The sequence below is a fragment of the Canis aureus genome, chromosome 3 (assembly GCF_053574225.1).
Source record: "Canis aureus isolate CA01 chromosome 3, VMU_Caureus_v.1.0, whole genome shotgun sequence".
Lineage (NCBI taxonomy): Eukaryota > Metazoa > Chordata > Mammalia > Carnivora > Canidae > Canis > Canis aureus.
In genome coordinates, this window is record NC_135613.1 from 9,150,736 (window position 1) to 9,166,689 (window position 15,954).

The following is a 15,954-nucleotide window of genomic DNA, read 5'->3' on the forward strand; positions in this document are numbered from 1 at the left end:
AATGCTCGAGGCGGACTTGAATGACAAGAGGAAGTTGATCCAGGTTTGGGGAACAGTGTGAATGTAAAAGGTGTCTCTAGGGAATGATTCATGGAGCAGTTTTGCTGGAGTGGAAGGGTTATGTGAAATAAAGATGCTCAGAGTGTGTCTAGCAAGACACCTGGGTTTGGTGGACACGCCTCCTCGAACTGGAGAGATTAAAAGGGCCAACTGGGCCTCCAACCATTGTTCTGTTTTTATAGATTGCGAATCTTTGTAATATTGCACCTGGAATCAAAGGTAGGGTTATGCTGCTTAGAAGTTTGGAATTCACCAGTGCAGAGGACTTGCAGTTAAACATGTGGATTGAACATGTATTTATTTCCCTTCCTTCCTGAAACACCCCCTTAAAATGGCAATAGAACTATGAAAAAGTATAATGATAAAGGAATGCAAGAGGAGAAGCAGCATATGGAAGATGGTAATCAAAGTTAAATTGCTGATAGATAAATGGCAGAGCTGAGAAAGCTGAAACCCAAACTTACAGTGTGGGTATCCCCCAGGAAGCCAGGGCTAGCCACGGAACGCTGGAAAGCCTCAGCAATCAGACACTGGGGTGCGGGGTGTGTGTGTGTGTGTGTGTGTGTGTGTGTGTGTATATGTGTATGTGTGTGTAATGAGTCTAAAGACCTGAAGTTAAGTTACAAATCTGTGCAGGGAGCAGTTACATTCTCAGGTTGTCACCCATCACTTCCGTCCCACTGCCACATGCATGCATACACACATGTACACCTCTCTCACACACATGCACACCTGCAGCCAGCCTAGAGGATACAGCTGTAGCCGAAGGCAGGGATGAACTCAGTAAAAAAGGGATTAAGTGAGGATGCTATCTCCAAATTAAAGATGGGAAGGTTTTTATGCTGAATAAAATGACTAGTCTAAGGGAAGAGAACTACAGATTGTGATTATTTGGGAGTCTTCTAGTGAAACAGTGGAGTGAAGCCACTGGTCAGCCTGCCCAGCCTGGATACCCAGAGCGTCCATTCAGCATTTTAATGACCTACTTTTAAATGTGAAAGAATAGTCTGGGACCAGCAGACAAGAGGATAGGGGACTTGGTGAAAATAATGTGGAGGATAAAACCAAATTATAATTCATATCCTCAAAAATTTGGTAGGAAATATGGCATCTGTGCAAGAAAGGAGACCGTAAGACGGATTATGCAGGGAATAAGAAGACCTTTTAGAAATTAATATATAGTTTGACCATTGAACAACCTAGGTATTAGGAGTGCTGTGGATCCCTGGGTAGCTCAGTGGTTTGGCACCTGCCTTTGGCCTGGGGCATGATCCTGGAGTCTTGGGATCAAGTCCCATGTTGGGCTCCTTGCATGGAGCCTGCTTCTCCCTCTGCCTGTGTCTCTGCCTCTCTCTCTCTCTCTCTCTGTCTGTCTCTCATGAATAAATGAATAAAATCTTAAAAAAAAAAAAAAAGAGGAGTGCTGACCCCCTGCACAGTTGAAAATATGGATATAACTTTGACTCTCCCAAAACTTAACTACTAAATAGCTTACTGTTGACCAGAAGCATTACAGTTGATTAATAGATATTTTATATGTTATATGTATTATATATACTATATTCCTACAATAAAGTAAGCTAGAGAAAAGAAAGTGTTATTAAGACAATCATAAGGAAGAAAAAATACATTTACAGTACTGTAGTGTATTTACTGAAAAGAACCCACATGTGAGTGGACCCCGGCAGTTCAAACATTTGCTGTTCAAGGATCAACTATATATAACAGCAGAAATAAAAATTACAAGATTGAAAGATAATGTTGGAGATCAGAAAATTAGAGGGTGAGTCTAGGAGATTCAGCCTCTGAAGAGTTCTAGTAAGAAAGAACAGAGAAATAGAGGCTAGGAAATTATCAAAGAAAGAATAAAAGGAGTTTGCTAGAATTGAGAAATTCAAAGTATTCAAATTCAAGGAGCCTACCACATGCCCTACCCAGAGAATGGGAAAGTAAAAGTATTCAAATTCAAGGAGCCTACCACATGCCCTACCCAGAGAATGGGAAAAGACTGACCCCAAGGCACATACAAATGAAATTTTGGGATGGCAAGAGAATATCTCAGAAGTCCCCCAGAAGATACATATCAAGGATTAGGAATCGAGAATGCCATCTTTCAACAGCCAACTGTGGACCTGGCTGTTATATTCTGATAGAAAATTATTTCCTGTCTAGAAATTAGCTCTTAGGGGCACCTGGGTGGCTCAGTGGTTGAGTGTCCTGGGATCTAGTCCCATAACAGGCTTCCCGCGGGGAGCCTGCTTCTCACTCTGCGTGTCTCTGCTTCCCTCTCTCTCTGTCTCTTACGAATAAATAAGTAAAATCTTTTAAAAAAATAGAAATCAACTCACTGTGAGGGTTGAAATAAAGGCATCTCAAGCATTTCAAAAAATGAACTTCGGTGATCTGGGACCCCAGGATCACACCCTGAGCCGAAGGCAGATGCTCAACCACTGAGTCACCCAGATATCCCGAACTTCGGTGCATTCTTTCTCAGAAGCTACTAGATGATTTGTTCCACCAGACGAGAGGAAGCCAAGAAAGAAGTCATGAGATGCAGTACATAGGGGACTCCATTCGGGGGCTAAAGATGTTGCCAAGAGGAAGGTGAGGGAAGATGACTCAGGGCAGTCATGTAGAGCTGGCCTGAGGATGGGTGTCTATATAGGACCAAGTGTGTCTGAAATGTGGCTAAGACACATCTAACTGACCCCAAGAGGCCACCTGTGCTGCCAGAATCTGGGTGTCCTGTACTGATAGGTTCTTGAAAAACAAGCAGAATGAAATGCATAGTTCTTTCCCATCAGAAAAAAGGAAAAAGTTGTACAACTAAGGAAACATATTCCTAGTATCCTACAAAGTCATCATACAAACTCTGAATATCGATTTAGTGATGATTTTCTAAATTGGGAGGAGAGGGCACTGTATGTTGTAAGGTAGGATGCAGTAAGTGCTCAGCTCTTATCATGGAAGGTTCACAAGTAACATCTAACATGACCGAAATCAAGAAATAATAGAAGAAGCGTGTTATTTAGAAACATGGCAGTAAATAGAGGAAGCAGTTGGGAATTGAAAGTTGTTGCTTCTGAGGAGCTCAAATCAGCAATGGGGAGAGGCAGGGAAGGAGATGCTGTATTTTTACTTTTTTTTCATTTTTCTTATTTTTTTTTTTGAGATGCTATATTTTTAAATTGTACCTACTGTAGTACTGTTTACATTTTTAAACTATAGAAGCATGATTCCTTTGATAAAAAAAAAAGAAAAAGAAAAATCGCTAGTTGAGAGGATTTATGAGAAAGGTGGGAAAGTTCCATTTTGTTGTGGGCCTTGAATACTAATTTGAAGTTTTGACTCAAGGGTGGTGGGGAGTCAGGTGAAGTTTTTGAGTAGGAGCATCACACACAAGGTGGGCCCGTCTGGTACGATTTTCCTGATGGCAGTTTATAGGTTGGCTCAGAGTGGGGAGATTAGTTCAGGGATAGTTGGACACCAAAATGGAAAGTCAAGGGCGGGTGGCAGCAACAGAAGAAGGCTTCAGGCCGAATGGTTTACTCACTTCAGCAGGAAGGGAAGAGTCAGGAATGATGGGGTAGCTTCACCCCTGGGAGGAGGACGAGCAGCAGGAAGAGGAGGGAAGACTCAGGTTTGGGGAGAGAGCTGTGGCATTTAGTTGAGTCCAAAGTGACAGCAGGTCATGAAGGCAAAGCAGTCTAGCAGGTGGAATCCAGACGCAGTGCTGGCACTGGCCATCGGGACGGGGAGCTCCTTGAAGAGAAGCCTTTTTTTTTTTTTTTTTTTTTTTTTTGAAGAGAAGCCATTTTTATAGAGGTTTTGGTGTAAAAGAACATTGAAGAGGTGGCCAAAAAAAGTCAGTTAGGAAGCTAACCCTGAAAACTGAGGAAGGTACCAAGTACAATAGTCATGTGAAGAAGATAAGAATTCAGAGAAGATGAAATGAGAAGGTAGTTAGGAAACCAAGACTTTCCAACACATATAATATAATCCATATTGGTTCCCTTCTTCGCATTGGCTTATTGTTGTTTTCTTCAGTGGTATCTCTTATCTTTTTAAAGCCCCTTTTGTCCTTCTCCCTTTTCTAAAGGTGTAAGGGAAAAATCAGTACATCAAATCTGAGATAGTAGTGCAATGAATCCCTTATAACCCACCACTTGGTTTCTCACAGTTAATAATACTTTGTTTTATCCGACCTCCTACTTTTCAGGGGAGGGGACTGATGAATTTTAAAGCAAATCCCAAATGTCATATCCTTTGAACCATAAATACATCCCTAACAGATAAGGGTTTAAACAAAACAAAACTAGGGGTGCTTCACTGGCTTAGTTGGTAGAGCATGCAACTCTTAATCTCAGGGTCATGAGTTTGAGCCCCACGTTGGGCATAGAGATTACTTTAGAAAAAGAAAAACTAAACTAAAATACCATTATCCACCCAACAAAATTAACCGTATTTCCTCACTTCATGTCATACCTGTGTTCCATTTTCCAGATTGTCTTAAAAATGTTTTCACAGTTGATTTATTTGAGTCAGACTCAAACTCAAGATCTTCACATTGCTTTTGGCTGATATGTCTCATAAGTCTCTCTTAATCTGTAAGTCTCTTAACCTTTCTTATTCTTTTTCTGGCCATTTACTTCTTGAAGATCACTGGCATTTGTTCTGTAGAATTTCTTATGTTCTGGACATGACCGATGTGACCTTGAGGTGTTGGGTAACATGCTCGTCTATCCCTTGTCTTTTCTGTAAACTTGTAGTTAGATGTGGAGGCTTGATTAGAATCAAATTAACTTTTTAAAATTGGAAGTATGATTTACATACAATAAAATACACAGATCTCAGGTATATAGTTTGCCGAGTTTTGACAAATGCATACATTCCTGTCACCTGCACTCCATCAAAATGTTAAAGCATTTCCATCATTCCACAGAGTTCCCACTCTTAACTTTCTTTTGATCACTTTTTCCCTCAGTGTGTGCAAATCAAGTTATACCTACCAAGCACAGATGAAGATTTTCACCATCTGTTCTAGCCTCGCCTTGCCCATGGGTATTTTAGGTAGTTTAGTACTTTGGAAAGGTTGCTTTCTCCTAAAAAATAATGTGGAGAATACTGCTGAGAATCCAACTCTTCTCTTCATGATCATGCAACATATTTTCACTGGTGCTTTATATCAGGATGATTTCTGTTGCAGGTAACACAAACTAGGATCCAAATTGGCTTTAATAGTGATGAGAATTCACTGGCTAATTTAACTGAAAAGTCTAGATGTAGATCCTGGTTTCAAGTGAAGCCTGATTTAGTGACTCATCAATATCACCAAGCAGCTGGCTGTGTTTTGTTTTTCTTTTTATTTTTTTTAATTTTTTTTTTAAATTTATTTATGATAGTCACAGAGAGAGAGAGAGAGGCAGAGACACAGGCAGAGGGAGAAGCAGGCTCCATGCATCGGGAGCCCGATGTGGGATTCGATCCCGGGTCTCCAGGATCGCGCCCTGGGCCAAAGGCAGGCGCTAAACCGCTGCGCCACCCAGGGATCCCGTGTTTTGTTTTTCTACTCTGCCATCTGTTGGGTCAACTTCCTATTATATTTGAGTTCAAGATGGCAGCCAATGGCTCCTAGGACAGCATGCTTTCTCAGCCATATCTGGCAAAGAGGAAAGACTATTTCTCCTAGAATTCCTAGCAAAAGTCATGAGATTTGCCCTGATTAAGCTCAACATAGGTCACGTGCCCACTCCTGATCCAGTCAGCGTTCACCTGTGCCCTTGAGCATAGAGTCAGTTTCCTCAGAACAACGTGGATCTCCTAGATGGAAATCAGGAGCTAATGGTGAGGAGGGATTGGTTGCTGCAGAGGCAGCCACAAATGACTGCTATAATCACATTAGCCCCAGAAGCCTCCGTGGTTGGGACTTGCCTGGCCGAGCTTCCCTGTCGCAGCCGAGCTCCTGCACCAGACACCACACTTAACCCTCCCTCTGTTCCTCCTTGCCCGCCACCTTGAGATTTCTCTGGATTTGGAGAGTGGGACTGGGTGATCACTATATTCATTCTGAGCTTAATGTTTCCAGCTGGGAAAAACGCACAGACCCCCGAGGCAGGTTTTACTATGTGGATCACAACACTCGGACCACCACCTGGCAGCGCCCCACAGCCGAGTACGTGCGGAATTACGAGCAGTGGCAGTCACAGCGCAATCAGCTCCAGGGCGCCATGCAGCACTTCAGCCAAAGATTCCTCTACCAGGTGAGAGGGCAGGGGCTCGCCTCCTGGCACTGGAGAATGTGCCACCTCCCACGTTATCTGTTGACCTGTTGGGTGAGCAGGGGAAACAGTGTCTAGAAACTTCAGTGCTCTGGAGATTTTACACATCACAGTGAAATTCCTTAAATTTCATTATTTCTAATTTAGTAACTCAGTGTCTAGCCTCTCTGTGTTTATGGACTCAACATATCTGAAATTGAAGTTATCGTCTTTCTTCTAAGACTGGATTTCACTTCTGGTCTCTCCTTCTAAGTCCATTTATTCTAATTTGAAACCTGAAGGTCAGCAGTGACATCTCCCATACCTCAACTTTTCAGAACAAAACACTCACCTATATCCTTTTATTTTCATTGTTGCTACTGTTTTTCTTTAGATCTTTCTTTTTTGACAGATTCTCAATGGTGGAGGGACCTTTAAAATTGATCTGGATCAGGGCTTGCAAAACTATAGTCCATGGGCCAAACTGGCCCACACTTTGTTTTGTAAATAAAGTTTAATTGGCACAGAGCACTCCCATCAGTTTAGGGATTGACTCTGGCTGTTTTTACACTGTAACAACAGAGTTGAGTAGTTAAAACAGAGACCATATAGCCTATAAAGCTGAAAATATTTACTGTCTGGTCCTTTATGGAAAAAGTTTATTGACCCTTGGTCTAGTTCAACTTCCTTCTATCTGATTCTTGATTTTCCTCCCTTCCTCCCTCCCAACAGAACAGTTAGGGCAGCCTCTGAATTGTTCTCTCTGTTGGCCTTGCTCTCTCCTTCAATCTTACTGCCTGCCTGTTCCTAGCAGAGTAGTCTTCAAATGTCACTGTCACTTGGTCACTTTTTAAAAATCATTGTGAAGAGTTTAAGGAGGAAAGGCTTTGCTCTACATTTATCACTGCCATTTTAATCACTGTGTCAAACCCTTCTGTGGTCCTTACCTACAGAATAGTATTTAAATTTCCTACTCTAGGGTACCTAGGTGGCTCAGTAGGTTAAGCGTCAGCCTTGGGCTCAGGTCATGATCCCGAGGTCCTGGGAGTGAGTTCTGCTTTCAGCTCTCTGCTAAGCAGGAAGCCTGCTTGTCCCTTTCTCTCTGCCCTTTCTACTCATCTTCTCTCGAATGAATGAATGAATGAATGAATGAATAAATAAATAAATACAATATTTGAATAAATAAATATCCTACTTGAGAATTCAGAGTGCGATGGTCCCAAATGAACTTTCTAATGGTTTCCTGTCCTGTGTCCCTTCAGGAACCATCTCAGCCTCACCTTACATCCCATTAGAGCCTTCACCAGTGACGTGGTGGCTGGGGGAACCCCGCCACACAGCTTCTTTTGCAGAGACAGAGAGGGTTCCCAAACTGGAACTCTGCATATTCTCAGGGCACCTTGAACATGAAGCTTGGGATTTGCACGAGAATTTCTACAAAAGGTGGTAGATTAGAGGCCAGAAACTTTTTGAGCTGAACTACATTTAATCACTGTGTTTAGTCAACATTGTTTCTATTTGAAATGAACTCTCACCCCACAACCCATTTCTAAATTATATACTTTTCCAAGTTACAGGCTCAGAAAATCTTTAATTCTGTTGAACTAAGTAGCATTCATTATCAGCTTTGTCTTTGCAGTTTATCCTCTGCTAACCCAAAGCAGGAGGGAGCTACACCATCAACCCATGAGGCGTAGTGCCATTCCCCTGGGCTGGCCTGTCTCCTCCCCTGTCTGTGGGGGCTGATACTCATCCTATAACGAGTTAACCTTAGTTTCCTTAGTATGAACAGAAAGCACGATGTTTATCACATTAGTTTGTCTCTAGGTCAGCTGTGACACTGGTCTATAATCCATGTCCTGGGGGATCTGCCCACTGCAGCACAGCCTATGTTTTTATGCCACAGCCCCTTTCAAACATGCTTGGCATGTTTCAAAATTGGATGAGATCTGATAATTCCCTGCATTTTAGAAATTGTCCTTCCAGAGCTAGGCCCTGAAGAACTTTACCTGGGTGACCATGGCTGTAAAACTAGGAAGGTTTGGGAATCTCTATCCTTTGACTTAGAGACAAGGACACATTTTAGGAGTCTCACAATGATTTTTTTCTCCCTGCTTACTCAGCTTCTCTAATTAAAAAAAAAATCTCTTAAAGGAATCTTTTTTTCTCTACAAGGCACCAAGTATGTTTGTTGGTTGACTGAGATGTTTGGTGTGTGAGTGGGAAGGTTCTTGAGGTCACATCCACTTGGTGTTTTGGAATATCCATTTCTTTTGCCCGCCTCTGTCACTTTAGCAGCGTCATTCCAGGCATGCCAAGGTAGGACTTCACCTTGGAGGGTCCCTTAGAAGGAAGAATATTTTTTTGAGTACTCTAAACTGGTTTTCTCAGCTTGGTTGGGGGTTCAGGAGGGTTCTGGATGGAGGTGATTGTTCCCTTTTCGCTGTGAAACAAGATTCATATTGAAAAACGTGTTAGGAATCTTTTTTGGGTCGGCTTTCAATGTCGCTCTGTTGGTTTCCCTCTCTCTTGGATTTGCTTTGCCCCTCGTTTGCTATGGTGCCATGTCCTGGTTACAAGTAAGAAGAGTTGCTTTCATACAGTTATTTTGGGGTTTGGCCTTGGCCCAGGGTTTGACTCGGAAGACTTAAGAGCTGATACTGTACCAGCGGCTTCCCCTCCTCCTCCTCCTGCCGGGCTGAAACCAAGACCTCGTTCTTCTTCACTTACTCTAGAGAGAACACAGAATGCAGTTCAAGATGGAAGTCAAGGGGGCCCACATGGCAGTCTCCCACAGTTCCTTCCTGCCATTTGCCTCATCACACATGTTTTTCACTTTCTCTTCTTGCTCCCTTATTTCTGATCTGCTTCCCTTTCCTGATGCCCCAGTGTGCCTTTGTTTCTTGAGACCATCACGCACACACTTGTATTTTGCCCTCACAGTTTCGCTGTGCCCTCTCTTGTGTGATCCTGCTGTGGTCCAGTGGGGCTGCCCACCCCATCGCGTGCATTGTACCTACTGCTGTTTCTGTGGCACTCCCATTACCCCGGCTTTGGTCCTCCCTTAATAACTAAAGGAGGTAGCCAGTGTCCTGAAAAAGATCATTCTATGGTTTCTAATGTGTGGATGCCAAGTTGCATTATCCAGAAACAGACTGGAAACTCGTTTGCTATTCTGCAGAGAGCCCCTTGGCTTAGACTCTCAAACACCTGGGTTTTGTTCTGCACCCACAGGATGGATCCTTAAAAAAAGGAGCCTGCCTTCTATACAGTAACCTTTCTGCCCTTCCCAGAGCCTTTCTTGCCCTCGGCTGTATTTGCTAGACATTCTTTATTTCTGAGTTTGTATCTTAAAATATTACTGGAACTTAGTGCTTAGTGCCTGAGGGAATTGAACTCAACGTGAGCTGCCTGGCTCACAGCCTGCACCTCAGATGTCCCAACCCAGGGACATTTACCAGGAAAATGATTCAACTGTGTTACTTTCTGTTCCTACACGTAAAGGAAACTGTCTTGTCACTTAGAGTCACCTGCAGATCTCAGGATCGTTCTTTGGACCGTCATCCCTCCATGCCCCTTTCTCTGTGCTTTTTTGGCTGTGCTCCAAGCAACACTTGTGGGAGAAGAGAAGTGGCAGTTGGTTGACCTACTGGAGATGTGGGGTTTTGGTTTTCAGGCCATGATGTGGAGCTCTTATGTTTTGTTTCTCTTTGGCTTCTTTCTGTCCACTTCCTTTTCTTATTTTTCAAGCTGTACTATGTACATTAGGGAAAAAAATGTCCAGAATAGTTACATGCTTTGCTTTAACTGCAAGTGGTAAGATTGTAATGAGTGTCAGCTTTCATTGACTCCTGCTCATGTGTGGTTCATGCTGATCAATCCCTGGTCACTCACCCTTCCCTCTTGCTTCCTCTTCTGTCCCCTTTTCACACGTTTTGAGGGGTGTGGATCTGATAGAATGAGAAGAGAACAATGCCAAAGAAATAAAAAAAACCCAACAACACAACAGTATAACTAAAGAGAGCCAGTACTGTATGAAGTTTAAAAAAGGCAAAGAAAAAAAAAACAAAGGAAAAAAAAAGGCAAAGATTAAGAAAAAGGTTGGGGCCCATGGGTGGCTCAATCAGTTAAGCATCCAACTGGACCTCAGCTCAGGTCTTGATCACAGGGTTGTGAGTTCAAGCCCCCTGTTGGGCTCCACGCTGGGTGTGGAGCCTATTAAAAAAAAAAAAGAAAGAGAAGAGTTGATAATTTTTTTATTCTCCTCCCCGTGCTTTGTATACAAGTCCTAGTTGATTTTGATGAATGATAGAAATCCACTTGGTTACACTTAAGCAGAAAAGGAATTTACCAAATGGGAATGGGGTGGTTTATAGGATTAACCGAATGGTGGAGAACCAAGCTCTGGCAAAAACCGGGAGTAGGCAAGGCAAAGGCATAGTTTGTGCAGGACATCGCCCTGTTGTGCTGCCATTGAACGGCTCTGGCTCCAGCGGACTGTGGACTGCACTGCAGCAGCGAGTCCTTTCCAGGAGACCTCCTGCTTTCCTGCGGTCCCCGCAAGTCCGGAGTGGGAGCATCTGATTGGCTGTTCTTCAGGTCATGTGCCTGGAGGTGTCCTGGCATTGGAAAAGGAAATATTCAATAGCTGATAAATATATTTGTGTCTAGTTCAATGCACATCACGGAGGCTGTAAGTAAAGATTGATCTGTTGACGTGAGAATTACGCACAAGATGAGGGTCTGTCCCCTGGAGCCCAGTTGGTAACAGTTGGGAGCTGACTTCCCATTGGAGCCCCTCGGTGCTTTGGGGATTATCCCCTCATTCCAAAAAAAGACTTGAAGCAGCAAACAGTTTTGTTCTGGATCCTTCTTTTACTTCTTTAAAATGCCCTTTCCTGTACTTCTTCCCTTTTGCTACAGCTCATTACCCACTGAGTTCTATTTGGCTTCATTATCTGAAATGCATGCGTATTTCACAAGTTAGTGCCTTTCCTTCTGTTCCCGAGTGCGCTCAGAGCTACTGCCCTTCTGTGTTAAGGAGAAACTTGGGTTTTATGAGATGCTACCCCCCACCCCCCCACCGCCCGCACTCTCACCAAAGTGACCTCTGGGAGATGTCACATTTAGATCTCTGCCAGTAACCATCAGACACATCTGCATCGGGATGCAAGTCTGAGCACGTCCTCCAGGATAACGATAACGGCGCCCCCATATCAAGCGACAGCCCAACTTCCCACACCGCTGGGCAGGAGGCCCTTTGCTGAAAGGAGGCCCTGTCCCATCAAGGAACCTCTGGTTTCAAGACTTAAACATCTTTGTTGGGACTTGCTTTGGAAGAGTTGCTTGTGCTGCCACCTTGGAAAGAAAGTTCCTCTGTCCTTTCAGCCGGGGCGGAGGGCCGGCTGCGAGGGTGGGGGAGGCCCAGGCCCGTTGGCAGTCGAGCTCCACCAATGTTTTCTCAAGCCGAGACTGAGCTCCATTCATCCTCCTGCCCGGTGTGCGGTGGCTGCGTCGCCCCCAGACAGAGCCGGCCGGGCAGCCCCAAGTCTGCATTGAGAACTTGATCCCTTCATGCAACGATTAAGTTTTAGTTAAGTGAAATAAAAAGTCTTCAGCAAAGAAAAGAAAAGAAAAGAAAAAAACCAAGCAAGCAAGCGCAGAACAATACTTGTTTTATTTAACTATGAAGAGTTTTTGACAGCACCCCCTTCCCCGCAGGATATGAGCGCTCGGGCCACTGCAGCCTTGCCCCGGGGATCTCAGGCAGAATTAGGCTGGGGGGTGTTGAATGTAAACAGTGACCCTGACGGCCTGGCGTCCGCTCCCCCTTCTTGCTCCCCCCTTCTTGCTCGTCTCTCCTGCTCTCTCGCCACCTCGCCCCCAGCCCCACCTCCCCAGACAGGCACACACCGAACACTGAGCAACTTCAGGTTCAGGCCGGAGGAGAAGAAAGGTGCTTTGTGAAGGGAAGCAAAACATTCCTGGGGGAGGTGAGGGGCCTGGGGCATGAATGTGCCCTCAGTCTGCGCTGGTTTTGCACACCGGCCGCTGCTCCCTCTCCCAGCGCACCCAGGAGGGAGGTGGAGGGAGGAGGGCCCAGCCCCCAGCCAGGAAGCTCTGGGCGTGGGCAGGGCTTGTGGGAATGATTTCATTGGAAAGGCCTGCGATATTTTTTCCCCTCCCGTGTGTGGTTCTTGGAGAAAGTTGGAGGTGGTGGTGATTTCAGTCGCCCTGGCCGCCCGGAGCAGGAGCCGAGCAGAGGCGCTGGCCGAGCTTGCGGGCCGCCGCTCCAGGCCTGCCGCCCGCCTGGGCCCGCTCTGCCTCCACAGCCCCGGCCGCCTTCCTCGCACCGGCTTCCTCCCCCTCGCTCACCCTCTCCAGAACCTGTCGGGGCCCTCCGCATGGGGGTCCTTGTTCAGTTTTTCTTTTTTGAGAAAAACTCTCCAGAGGAGCAGATGTCACCTAAGGCCCCACTGAAGCCTGTACAAAAGTGCTCAAATGTGGAAATGAGGCCTTGGCATTTTTATTTTTATCGATCGATTTATTTTTAACCAGCGGCTTTTTTTAACTTCTGTGTTCTGCTGTGTTTTCTTGTGTTTAGTCTTCAAGTGCTTCGACTGACCATGACCCGCTGGGCCCCCTCCCTCCCGGCTGGGGTAAGTACCGAACTCCTGAGGACTCAGCCACGGCTGAGGCTCCGCTCGCTGCGCTCCCTCCTCTCTCCCCGAGCGTCGTCTTCACTCCTGGCCCGCATCCTGGCCCGCATCCTGGCCCGCAGTGGCCTGGGCCTCTCTCCAGCGTGCTCTCTGGGGATGCCCAGCCTGAGCGCTTCCACGACGGGGCGCTGAGATCCCCTGCACCCCCATAGCGTTCACCTGCCATGGCTGAAGGAGCGTGACCCTGCAGACAGAGTCCCCGAGGAGCAGCCTGTGGGACTGTTGGGTTTTGGTCCTGATTCTGAACCATCTCCCCAACCCTCCATCCTGTCATTGGCCAAGACGTTTTGGCGCTGGCTTACTCCCTGGCGCACTGGTTTTAGGTCTGTGGCTGTGTGATTGGAAGGAGCCGCCTTACCAAACCTTTCTTTGCAGCTGAGATGTTGGAGGACTTCAGCCTAATTTTGACTAAAGAAAAGCTACCTTTTTATCTGTGACCCAGCTGTGAAACAGGCCAGAGGGAAGCAGATGAGACAGTTGAGCGCCGGGTGGCAACTGTGGAAGCGCATCATGGCTGGTTAATAGCGCCATGCTGGGTTCTGCTTGTCATTGGAGAATTTCCAGTCCTGGGTGTGATTTGCCAATAATGAGTTAGAGAGATGGACATCCATGACTTGGGAGAGGTTAGGGGCTTTGTGGCTATTCTGGGAAAGAGCAGCCATGCAGAAAGGGGTCATGAGAGATGGTGAGACGCAGTGCATTCTGTAGCCCTGAGCCGGGTCAGGGTTTTGTTCAGTACAGCAAGGGTCCCTGGGGGTGGAAGAGGGCAGATTTAGAAGGAATCAGCATGTGTTGGGTTTAATGTATTGGTTAGGCCAGTAGAAGACAATAAATGCTATTTGGGTGGTGTTTATAAGGGGTATTAAATTGGGCGGGGGCATGCTCCCCAATAAAAACAGAGAAGTGGAGAATGATAAGATGAGCATGAACTGGAAAAGTATGGCTGTTGAGCTGGAACCCCCTGGTGTAGACATACCACTCCCTGGTAGTGATTTACCAGGTTGCATCACCGCCCCCCCTTGGGTCCACAAGGTGTCACTTAGTGAATTACCACTGCATTTCAGAGCATTGGGAGGACCTCGTGGACCTTCTGGGGGCACGTGTCAGTTAGTGAGGCTTCCAGACAGTTCTGGATTTTCAGCTAGGGAATCCTGTACGGACACAGATCATCCACCTGCCTCTTTGGACTGATGCACGATCCCTGGTGTCTCAGGAATCAGCATCCAGTCAAATGTAATGAGTCGAACACAGGATCCCTGGCTAGGCAGGGGAAAGTGCGTCAGATTAAATGAGAATCTGTGATGTTGTTTGGCAGCCAGTAGACGCTATGACCTGGAGCCAGGGACCCAGAATTGTTCCTGCATCCACAGAGTCAAATGATTGATTTCTGTACCAGTTCTGCTACATGATGGTCACCAAGTAAGAGCAGCTCTAGCGCTTAGAAAAGAGCTCCCAGAAGCCAAGTGTGAGATGGCTGAGATGGGAGGAGGAGCCGTGGTCCGAGTCAACGGTGTTTACATATGATCAGGAAAACACACAAGATTATATTGGTAGGAAACTGAGAAAAAGGACCATGTGGCTGAGGGCCAGGGAACCTTCCACATCAGATCCTTTGGGCCTTGTGTTGGCTTTTTCAGGGCTGGGACTGGGCCACCTTCCCAAGGAGACTTAAGAAAGAACAGAAAGAGCAGCAGAGCCAAGCAAGAATTGCTTTTAGTGGGAGCCTGCGATCAAATCTCCCATACTCTCCTGCTCTCTGTCCTAGGTCCCTTTCTGTTCCTCCAGGAGGAGCCCCCTGGGTCGCCTGCACCCAGGGGTTGGGACACCTGGGATTTAGATCCACAGCTCTTCAGCTGCCCTGCCCCTGGACACGTCACTGAATGCTTCCAAGTGTGTTTCCTCCTAGAGAAGGCGCTCCCCTCAGGACTTCCCCAGCCCCCAGACTGCACTTGTATGCAGTGAGACAGTCCCAGGAGGCGCCCCGGCAGCTGTGAGTGCACAGGCCCCGGGCCCGGCTGGACAGATCCCCCAGCCTGATGATTAGCCTTGGCTTTGGCTCTTGGCAGGGCAGACACAGAGGATCTAGTTCAAAGCAGAAGCTTCTGGGATGGGAGCGGCTTCTCCTTTTCCTCAGAACCTTCTCAGGTAGCCTGCCTTCTGTGGGACAGTCCCATAAGCTGTTCTTTTTTTTTTTTTTTTTTTTTCCATAAGCTGTTCTGAGGTGACGGTAGCTCTGTAATAATCTTGGGCATCTTCTTTTCTTTCTTTCCTTTTGTGTGTGTTTTAAAAATTTCTGTCCAGTCCTGGATACCACGTAAGGCAGAGAGACGCCAGGATCCTGGGTTGACACTGGGAACATTGCAGCCTGATGCTTGAGGGAAGGGGAGTGGGCACCTCGCTTCTGTGCCTTTTTTAGCTTTTGGTTTCCCTGTAGCTTCTGGAACTAATTATTTTTATTTCTTTAATTTCCCCCTGTCATTGTAAAAGAGGGAGGGCCATTAGCATCATTCGTTTAGGGGACAGAAACAGGTTTGAAGGCTCAGGAACTTCGTAGGAAAGGTGACCTCTCTTGCGTTTGCAGCCTTGCCCCTAGTCTTGCCTGTTGCCTGTCATCTGCTTGGAGCTGATGGGGCGTGCCTCTCAACGCCTCCCAAAGCCTGGAGTCACCAGCTAGAGTTGGTCTCCCCAGACTTCCATCTATGAGCACCCATGCCCCAGGAGAGGGGAGAGAGTAAAGATTGTCCAGAGGACAGAGACAGGATGCCTGAGCACCCCTAAACACTGTCCCGGCTCGAAGCACATACTTAGTGGAAGGAGAAGGTAGCATCGTAAGTGCCCCAGCCCCGGGCATTCATTGCACACATGCAACATAGCGGTTCTACTGGGATGTGAGAGTTTTGGAACAAAGCTTTGCCTTC

General features: G+C 46.2%; 1 protein-coding gene across 5 annotated transcripts in view; it reads left to right on the forward strand.

The window, feature by feature from the left end:
- WWP2 (WW domain containing E3 ubiquitin protein ligase 2) overlaps positions 1 to 15,954 on the forward strand; it is a 145,735-nt gene that overhangs the window by 118,648 nt on the left and 11,133 nt on the right. For all 5 annotated transcript variants that reach the window (XM_077888628.1, XM_077888636.1, XM_077888641.1 and 2 more), the window contains 2 exons: positions 6,146 to 6,320; positions 12,922 to 12,976. In XM_077888628.1, coding sequence (XP_077744754.1) covers positions 6,146 to 6,320; positions 12,922 to 12,976 — 230 coding nt within the window. The remainder of the gene's footprint in view (positions 1 to 6,145; positions 6,321 to 12,921; positions 12,977 to 15,954) is intronic.